The following is a 10,945-nucleotide window of genomic DNA, read 5'->3' on the forward strand; positions in this document are numbered from 1 at the left end:
CCCTCAAGTGAGGTGCGGCAGCGGTTGTCCAGTGCAACCCACTGATTGTCACCATCCTGGATCAACTCAAGCAGGAGAACGTCCAGTTGCCAGAATCACTATGCTGGGAACGGCACCGGGAGGTTCGTAAAATAATAGAGCATTCGTGGGAGCAAGACCATATTGGAAAAAGCTATGTGCCCCATGATGGGAAATTTGAGTGATCTCCAAAAGGGGACTCAGGACTTGAGTGATCTCTGCACTCTACCCAGCTTTCCCTCGGGTAAGTCTCCAAAATCATGGAAAATCTGGATACCTAGATATTTAAAGGTGTGTGGTGCCCAAAGGATATCGGATGTGCAGCTGTTGGGGCGGGGAGCACCACTGCTCGCTGGGAACACACAAGTCTTGGCCTGATTCATCAGCAATACCAAGTAGGAGCCGAACTCCTCAAAGAGACACAAAGCAGGGGGGATGTCCCATTCACAGTTTTGCAGGTAAATAAGTAAATTGTCTGCATAAAGAGAGATGACGTGTTCCCTGTCATCATTCATTATACCCCAGTCTTCACCCGCCACACGAAACCACTCTGTCTATGGTTTGATGGTGACAGCAAAAAGGAGGGGCGACAGCCAGAAACCTTGTCTTGTGCCCCGGAATTCCTCGTATGGCTCAGAGATTGAACCCCCAGTCTTAACCTTGGCCATGGGATGAACATAAAGCAGCTGTACCCATCCGGCCCATTGCTCACCGGACCCCATGCCCAGCATGATCGCCTCCAAATAGTGCCACCGCATTGAAGGCCTTCTCCAGTTCCACCAACATAATCATGGTAAATGGATTGTCTGCCTGCTTTCCACTGTAGATAATTTGTAGTGCCGGCAGCGATTAAGGGAGGTATTGCGGGTAGGTGTAAACCCATTCTGATCTGTATGGATCAGTTCCTGCATATGGGGCAGCAACATGGAGGTAAGCACCTAACTAAGGGCCATATGTAGGAAGCTAAATACCGGTCGGTAACGGCCGAAATTCGGTAAATATCCCGTTACCGACCGGTATTTAGCTAGTTGAGATGTAGGGGGCATCATTTCAGGATTCGGTAATTTACCGAATCGGTAAAATTACCGAATCGGTAAAAATACCGATTCGGTAAATACCGAATCCTGAAATGATATGTAGGGAGCACTGTACAGTGTTAAAATTAGTATTAAGAATTCGTTATTTACCACCAAATACAGGTTGGTGATAAATAACGAATACCTTGCTAAACGCAATATTTTGCAGATTTAAGAGTGCCATGTGGCAGACATACGTGCGCCACATGTGCACACATGCAAGGTTCAGGGGTGCAACAGGGTGTCAATGTGACACCCTGCCACCCTTGTATATGCTCCCCCCATTACCGAATCGGTATTTACCGATTCGGTAATGAGGCATACCTTCCCATTGATTGCTATGGGCCTCCAGGCCCATAGGAATCAATGGGAAGGTATGCCTCATTACCGAATCGGTAAATACCGATTCTAAATTACCGATTTTTTCCGATTCGGTATATTTTACCGAATTATTACCTACATCACATTTACCGATTCATAAATACCGAATCGGTAAAATTCGGTATTTATGAGTCGGTAAATGTGATGCTACCTACATATGGCCCTAAGTACCTTAAAATCCTTATTGAGCATGGAGAGTGGCTCAAAGTGAGTAACCATCGCCTCCGGACAGCTGGACTTGGGCAAGGATATCGGCAGGGCCTCATGAGTGGAACCCAGGGGAAATAGCGTTCACAACACTGTCAATACCACGCAGGGAGGTAACAACGCGGTCGTTACTACAACGACCTCGTTGTTACCACGCGTGGCCTTACATCGCAACATGTTTCAACGACTTGCGCTAGGTAGCATGCAACACCAGGGAATGTGTTGGAATTTAAATCCCAACACCTTCCCTGCTGTTGCGCTATTTGGAGTAGGAATAGTAATTTATACTATTCCTAAATCCAGCGCGCCACCTAGCGCAAGTTGTTGAAACGACTTGCGATGTAATGCCACGCGTGGTAACAATGCGGTCGTTGTAACGACTGTGTTGTTACCTACCGCGTGGTAAAAGCACGCGTTGTAACATGCTACATTCGAACTCAGGAGCAATCCAGCCTCGTATGCCTCCACATACAGTTCCTCCAGTCTCGGGGCCAACACTCCCACAAACACCATTTAAAACTCCAAAGGAAACTCATCCGGGCTTGGGGTCCTGCCAATGGCCATGTTTTTAATGGCGTTTCTGATTTCCTGAATTGATATCGGGCCACCCAAAGACGAGGGAGGTGCTGAAGGGCCAATCGGTCCAAAAGGGTACCAAACGATACTGGACTCAGTGCAACATTATAATGTGACATATTAATGTCAAAGCTTCCAACTGTTAAATAAATGTGGAGTTTTGAAGAGACTTTATCCTATTTTATGTGGTTTGCTGTATGCTTTACATAGCAAACATTTTCAGGTCTCGGCTCACGCATGGGCTCTTAGATCCAAACCAAACCCTTGGCTCAGCTCTGCCTGTTAATTTGTTGACTCACCCACCTATGTTACCCCTTGCTCTTGCAGTTCTCGCCTTCTAAAATTCTTTCTTGCTCTACCACGTTCTCGTGGCCTTCAGGGCGGACTGCTATTATCGGAGAAGAAAGAGAGGAGGAGGGTTAGCTGACTACACTGCTGCCCTGTCATTCTCGGTGTTTCATCTTTTGAAGATCACCATTCAGTGCTTAATTTGTGCTGGTGTTTTCTGGTGCCAAGCTCCTGCACGTATTTCTAAACACCCGCACCTCTAACATGACAACACAAAACAGTTGCCGCTGAGTGTCTCTTCTTCTGCTGGATCTATCTGTGCAGTGTTTATTTAAAACGGATAAATCTAGCACATACTAGGTAATGCTGGAAATAGCATTTGGCAGCAGAGGCAGGGCGGTTAGTGGTGTAAGCTGGAGTGGACTCCTGTGAGGTGTCTTGGGCCCTGGCACTTACATTTTTACAAATAAAGTGCTGTGACCTCAGTTTTGTGCCATGTATTCTTATCCTCTGTGATGCAGAAAGTAACCCTAACTTCACAAACAAAGTCTTTCCCCAAATATTAAAATTATGCAGCTGTAAATCATCCTTTCTTCGAATATCTGGCTGTAGTTCTATGCCTCTCCTACGAGTTTCCGGGAAAGCTGCCTCACTGCCTCTTCTATACAGTGTACATCAAAATGCTGCTGTACAGTGCTCCCATGCTCCAGAGGCCGCTAATTAAACTCTGTAAACAAATACAAAATTAATATAAAATGCCCAGTGTATGATCTGCCCTCTTTTCGGTATCGTAAAGCCGGTCAAGCTTGAGGCCTGGAGTAGTCTTGTTTACTTTGCTTGTGCAGCGTCCACTGCATAACTTAATTGCTTCTAGGTGCTCTTGAAAGAGATATTTAAGTTTTATGTTGGAGAAGATCCGTCGGATTCCACAGATCTCTTATAAAGACACAATTCATAGCAGTCTAAGGCATGTGATCTTGGCTACACGGACCATGTCTTACATGTCGAGCGGAAGCATGAGACCCATTTTTACTGCGCAATATAGTCTCGGTATCTCATAGACATTACATGACACACAATGTTGGCCGGCCAGCAAATGAAGATCAAAATTTACCGGGGGTCATAAAAAGCTCAAATCTCGATGGGAGTCAAAAAGCGGGATTATATACTGTTGCTCTAAAGCGTGGAATGTTGACGTCATTGAGTCTGTCCATTGGGAGTCAGTTACGGAGGCGTCAATTGTGGAGAAGCATGCATCTTCTCTGGCCTTTTACTTCTGAAGACCACAAGACACAGTGCTTAATTTGAGCTGGTGGTTTCCGGTGCTCAGCACCGACACTTAATGGTCAGCACCAGTGCTTATAGCGCAAACTCGACCCAAAGGTATTGGAGCACTTTTCATGAGCACCAGTTAGAGACACATTCATTATTTGTAAGCACGGAGAGATTAAGTGATTTGCACAGAATCACAGTACGTTGATCCTACCTCAAGAGTCACTTGGGGAGCCTGGTTCCCTAGCTCCAAAGTCGGCAGCTCTGGCCGTTACACCACATCCTCTCCCCACTTGTAGGGTTTCAAGGATAGTTGCTAGTTCAGTTATAGTCGGCACTAATATTAGCAATGGGTTGGTGCAAACTGCCTCCTGACAAGAGCCCCGGCACTTATTTTTTCACAAATTACCAACTGACTAGAAAATGTCTTTGGTCAAAGCGGAGTGGGTGTGAGGGTTTGTGTGGTTGGATCTATTACTGTTGGAATGTGGGTGCAGAGCCGCATAAGGATTTGCAAGTGAGGCGGAGAATCCTGATGGAAATTCTGGGCTTCACAAGAAGTCGATGATGGTTGCTCTGTTAGGAGCTGGGGGATGTTGCTTCCTCTGCTCAAAGATGGGCCACATTGCCAATTGGCGGATCCTTGCACTATGCCCAAATATTGAAGTTTCCTATTATGATAGCTTTATTGGCATTGAGGCAAAGTAGAACCAGCTTGACAGCTGCCATGAAACTTTCTAAGGTCTGATGGAGGGCAGATTACTGCCATGCCAAACAAGAAAACATGAGAGGAGAAGGTTTTGAAAGTTGGTGATCAGAAATACTTTTTGAGGGGCATTCCAAAATTGCCTTGATCTGTATATTTTTCCCCAAAAATGCCCAGTTTACACCTTTTAACAAATTTGCTCTGTAAAATAGTCTAGATTGTAATGACTTGGGGAGTGAGGGGGTCTAATATTCAGCCAAAAATGATCGTTGCTTTGTCTTGCTGGTAGCACCAGAGCTTGTGATGACTACAGGCGACTTCAGACAAATCATCGAGTACCGGCCAGGCCTCTTTTCAGTGAGAGAACCCGTGGAGAAGGAGGCCATTGGGGACTGCGACAAAAAAGGTAATCGTACTGGGTGCCACCAGCACTCAAGCCGGCCCTGCAGACCAGATGATAGTCTTGAGAGAAGGGCAAAACACAAAATGAGGGGGGCACAGGGATCACAAATGCGTTGGATAGTCAGCCAAGGCCAACTAACTGGAAATGGTCCTGAGGGGGACACACACTGAGTGGAAAAGAGAATTACCCGAGTTTAGCAGACATGGTGAACCAACATTAGCACTGGGGGCAGAGGCGAATGATTCTCAGATATCAAGTCAAAGTTTTATTGATTATGTGCAAAATGCTGTGTCAGAACAGATGCAGATCCCTGCGCAGTTGTTCTGTGAGCCATGAACTCGGGACAACCACAAATATCACATTTCGGTATATATTTAGATTATGCTAATGTGGTCCAGTCAACTGGCGTCCAGCACACCTGCACCCCTGACTTATAATTCAGTCACCTCATTGCGTACCCGGAACAGACCACCCGGTAAGAGTAAAGAAAACAACAGATTCGACATGGATTTTCTGCACTGAATGCTGACAGGGAGGGCGGAGGGGACATACATCTCTGTATCTTAAGGGAACAACTTTAATTGGCCAATGGCGTGTCTCCAGCAGATTCGAGGTGTTCCACCCTGGCTCTGACAGTAGCTCCCTCGCCATCTTTGAGGTACGTGTTTTTGGGCCTAGCTAATGGATTATTCTGAACTCGTGATGGAACGTCGTTTCAGGTGTTTGCGGACATTTCTTGGCTCGTAGTGAGCATTTTTTTTTTTTACCAAACGACCTCACTTACCAGTATGAATGAGCAGGAGTAAGATGACCCCCATTGCAGTGGCGGTCCGGACACCCCTTGCACTCTGGCCGAGTGAACTGCTCCGGTGGGGCCTGGGTGACTTCCCCTTAACGGTGTGCCAAGGCCGAGTGAAGATGCGAGCACCGGCCGAGCGGCACCGAGGCTTATATGGACCAGCACAGGGGGGCAGCGGGTGGACGGCCCTGTTCAGTCCCTCCCACACCTGCCATGCCCTCTCACTCATCTCCCAAAGCAGTCACGCTTTCCATCCCTGGGCAGGGCGTCCCGCTTTACACAAACATGCGGGGAAAATCATTTGGCTGCGGAAGAGCAGGTGATGGCTCGCGGCTGTTTTTTCCAGTGTCAAGTACACACAGCCGTGACATAGTCCAGTGTGGCTTTGAAGTTATGTCCAAGGAATTTGCAGTTTCAATCAGCCAGGTAGCTTAGTAGGTTGTGTGTTGCTGCAGAGGAGTGTGTTTGAATTGAATTTCACACCATGCGAATCATAGCTGGGATTTCCTCAAGAATATCCCCAAATGCTGTCACACCCCATTATTGGGGAGCCCTCACAGGTCAATGCAACGCACTCCTGGAGAAAAGGCGCGCTAGGTCTGCCGCAAATTCAACCAAGTCACCGGCCAGTGGTTGAAGTGCATAAAAACCAGTACCGCAACTGTAATGCTGAGTCACATGGATGAGGGTGATTGAGTGTGGGGTCGCTTCACAGCTAAAAAAAACCAATCTGTAATGATTCTGTTGACCTCTCACCCACAGGTAGCCGCATATAAAATATAACACGCACACCTTAAATGAAAAATTTGTGTAAGGTAAACTAATCTATGGGAAGTTCATTTTTCTAGAGGATCACTGACAGAATGACGGAAACAAAAATATAGCGTCCACAGAATATCGTGTCAAAAATACTGAGGACCGAAATATCGAGTAGGTGAGTGCAAATAGTATAGATTTACTGTTCTTAACTGCACATCTACATGCCTTGAAGATATGTATATCTTGTCAATGTAACTTTGCTTACCTACAGAATATTACCTTTACAATATTTTTGACCTTGATATTCTTGACACAATATTCTGTCCCATGATATTTTTGTTTCTGATAGTCTGTTTAAAAACGTATTCCCGTAGTAAGGCTCAGTTTGTTGATGCCACCACAACAGATGTATGCGTCTGTAATCAGAGTGTCACTGATTTGAATCCCGCTTGGTGCAATATTTGAGCAGAGGCATGCTCTGGAAACTTGTCTGATGAAAGCAGAATCAGACACATCTTAGATCCAGGGGACCTCATTTATGAGTTATTTGCCTTAGCGCAGTGCAACACGCTTTGCTACTGCGCTGCCCTTCTGCAAAAGAAAAGGGCAGGAATGCAGCGTATCTATTAGATACGGCGCATTCCTGTCCTTTTCCCCTGGGCCGGCGCTCAAAGGGCTGCAGTGCGCCAATGCAGGCACCTTTGCACCATGGTGCAAGGGTGCCTGCGTTGTGTGGATGCTTATTTTTGTGCAGGAAGGGAAACCTTCCTGCACAAAAACAATCAAAGAGGCTCTTTCCTCTTTCTAGGTGTCCTGCAGAATGCAGCACAGATGGAAAGAAGAAAAACAAGCATTGGCATAGCCAATAGGTCTCGCCTTTGGGACCTTATAAGTGTTTAGCCATGCAACAGTTGCATAACTAAACACTTATAAGGTCCCAAAAGCGAGACCTATTGGCTATGCCAAGCGGCCGTGCGGCCGCGAAAGTGAAAGTAATCGCGGTAAAAGTGGCGCGCGCCCACGCACATGCACTGTAGCTCTAGGCTGGCCTGGTAGCACTTTTTGGAGCCCTCTCAATAAGTCTCGCCGGACCAGCGCATGCGCTGGGTCAGGCGAGACCTAACAAGGAGAAATAAAGAAATTTCTACTCGTTGTGCCTCCTTTATGCCTCCCCTGGGAGGCGTAAGTTTTTGGCGCTGCCTCAGACTTACAATTTCTCATAAATCTGGGGCAGTGTCAAAAAGCCATGGGTGTTGCTGGGAACGCCCCCAGCAACTCCCATTGAACGCCCCTTTCACACAGTTTTCTGCATGAAAAGGGCACATATTTAAAATGCCATGAAAAGCCACATAACGTGTGATTAAGATTATACCAATGGCACATTGCACCACCGGAACGTAAAAATAAGTGACGTTCCAGCAGCGCAAAAGTGCTGGTAGGGCCTCATAAATGAGTCCCAGGGAACCTAGTGTAAATTATTTTTTTCAAGCAAGTTGATTCCAAGTTGCGATTTTGTTTAAAGTCCTGTTTCCTTAGAAGTGGCAGCTATTTGAATTCGGCCTACTTCTGTTGGATGAGTGAGTCCCTAAAAAATATTATGTAACAAGGAGACTTTGAATACGATCGATTGTGAGTGGGAGATCACATATCTTTTTAGAAATTTTGGAGGCGAAAATAGAGTGACCTTTTCGTCAACCCTGAAGAAGCGGGGATCCACATGAAACATGTGTTGGCTGCAAACATCAAACCTCAAAAGCTGTACCCTGTGACGTTTGTACTTACAAATCTGTAATTGTATTATATAAAAATGGATTTCCTTTTTCATGATGAATGATTTGAGATACAAGTCATTGAATTTGAGATACAAGTCACTGTATTCTGGTAGAGAAGCTTTTAAAAATTGTGTAAAAATAAGTTACATTATAATTTGTAGCGGGTAAATTTGGGATTTGTTTTTATAGTAAGGAATTATTGTCCTCCCTGAAAAAAGTGCACTGCATGTTTGAAAATATGACCGGTGGGATTTCCTGAGCTATCTGTAGGATAATTGGGCAAGTATAACTCACTTTAAATCCCCTCAAAATGTTTTTTACTTTTTATTTTTCTATTGGCAAGTTCCTAGCAGCTTCCTCTACTGAGTTTTATAAAAACCATGACAAAACAAAACAAACATTGACAAAGCCAAACAGCAAGAAGTCAACACCAGACCTTCTAACTTTACCAGTGCTTGTTGTTTACTTGTGCCGTGGTTATTTTCATGCCACTTGTTGTTTGCATAAGGCTGCACATGGGCTCTCTTGCTCCTGCTTTGCCTTAGCCGCGATGTGGCAGTGTGAACGTGCCATCACCACCGCCTTTGAATGTGTATAGCCAACTGGCCGTGTTCTTATGTAACGTTTGTATGCCATGGATAGCATTTTGCATGGAATTTGGCCTGCTCATATACTTAAATGTTCATAAAATACAAATATATTTCATGTTCTAAATGTGTTCTTTCATGCAAAATTCTGAAAAGAAATTGTCTGGCGAACCAATTGTGTGACACCACGCAACCCTATAATATTGTATCGTCCCTTCACATAGCACACCCCGCAAACTGATGCATCTGCTTTAATACACCTTTGTGATTGTTGTGTCTTGTGGTTGTATTGTGGGTGCTTTAGTCTTGTTTTTATTCCATTGAACGGGTTAGTCAAACACACCTGAAATCAATGATTTGTAGGCGAACAGCTTAGGGTTTAAGACAGTATCCTTAATGGCTTGGAGTGGGTGGTCTCCCTACCCTGTATTCATTGATGGTACTCGAAGCGACTGGTAGAAAAAAAGTTTCCTTGGAATATATAATAATGTTGTAAAAAAGAAATAAAAGCAAAGCAAGCAAGTATACCTAGACTCATGAAATATATGGCAAAGTCTAAATGAGCACATCATTAAACTCCCCATATACGCCACTTTTAGAAATATTTCATTCTGAAATCTTTCCGGCAAGGAATATTTGAGCAGACCTATACAATGCAGTAACATTTTGTGAGAAACATGTTAGCCCTTCCAAAATGAGAACATTTTTAGATCTTGCATACCAGACAGTTGAGGCTGACCTTTTGTAAACTTACAGTGGGCATTGAGCCTGCCCATTGCTGAGCACTGATTAGCTTTGTTGTCACTCTCATTGGCCTTCTTTTATTTGTTGCCTTGCGTGGCTTGCCTTCCTCTTCTGTGTTCATCCATTCCGTAGAGCATAGCCTTTTTACTTGTGTCCTTCCACTGCTTACATTTCTGGAACTACATTTTTCTTCTAGTTAAGCACTCCATGAAAACGCATGTATTTTTCAGCTGTCTGTCTCATGTATTTCTCTGCCACCACCCCCACCTGCTGTGTTCCATGTTGCTTTCTCTCGCATGGGTGCTTTTTTCTTATGCCCCTGTGCTTGCACTCATGTGCCTCTGCCCCGTGTTGCTTTCTTGCTCGTTTGTTTCTCCCTCAAGCACTGCTTTCCCCTCTCACCTTCCTATCCCCCATTGCTTACCTCTTTCATCATCCTGCACCCCCCATTGCTGCTCCTTACCTCTTTTAAAAAAAAGTATTTTTTATTTTATTTTTTGCAGTGGACCAAGCACATTGCTGCTGGAGTGTCTGCCTTAAAACCACTTTTTTATTTACCGATCCATCTTGGATCTTTATATGAAAATATGGAGCCTGCGTCATTTTGTAGAGCGCTAGGGCCTCGTGCCTTTTTTGTGGTTTTTTTCATGCTGCAGAGCCTCTTGCCAATGTTGTACAGCATGGCTAAAAGGTATTGGCAAGCCAATAGATCCCAAAGGGGAGACCTATTGGCTTCATGAATGCTTGTTTAAATATACGTTTTGAAATTAATATGTTGATTGGCCTCTTTCTGAAAGCTTGGTGTTTCCTCAAGGAACGGAACTGAGATGGTTTGCTCTAGATGACAAAACATTAGTGAAAGGGAAAAGCTGGGATTAGTAATTGTGTCTTTTTATTTCCAAATTAATACTTTAAGTCCCAGCATTAGACTACAAACCATCTTAAAGGGGCTGAGCGCAGCGGCGGCCTGCATGGATCAGAAGTAGGGGCCAGGGGTGGGAGGACGTGGGGGAAGCAGGTATTAAAAAATAAAAGAAAAAACGTGCCTTCTTGCTGCTTCCTCCCCGCATCCCTCCTCCATAGTCCTTCGCTCAGCCTGAATAGGAAGCACACCCAGGCTCCCAGTCAGCCAATCACAACGCTTCCTTAGCAGTGTTGTGATTGGTCTGAGCACCGTGGTTCGGCGCTCAGACGGGGACAGGGAGCCTGGGCATGTTCTCCACGCAGGCTTTAATGCAGCCTGCATGGAGAACATGCGAAGGGCGCATGACTGTTTGGCCGGCCCAAGAGGGTCGGCCAAACAGTCATTGCGCACTTAAGAGGTTGCTCCTACCCCTCCCCTGCTCTGTGAGCAGAG

The 10,945-nt window shown here is 45.3% G+C and overlaps 1 protein-coding gene across 1 annotated transcript in view; it reads right to left on the reverse strand.

Annotated features, from left to right (window-relative positions):
• LOC146811692 (serine protease 27-like) overlaps nt 1–5,834 on the reverse strand; it is an 88,446-nt gene extending 82,612 nt beyond the window's left edge. Inside the window, exon 1 of the mRNA XM_085615100.1 lies at nt 5,712–5,834. Coding sequence (XP_085471226.1) covers nt 5,712–5,745 — 34 coding nt within the window. The 5' untranslated portion in view covers nt 5,746–5,834. The remainder of the gene's footprint in view (nt 1–5,711) is intronic.
• Nucleotides 5,835–10,945: the final 5,111 nt, after the last annotated feature.

This window comes from Triturus cristatus, chromosome 7, assembly GCF_964204655.1.
Source record: "Triturus cristatus chromosome 7, aTriCri1.1, whole genome shotgun sequence".
NCBI classification, from domain to species: Eukaryota; Metazoa; Chordata; class Amphibia; order Caudata; family Salamandridae; genus Triturus; species Triturus cristatus.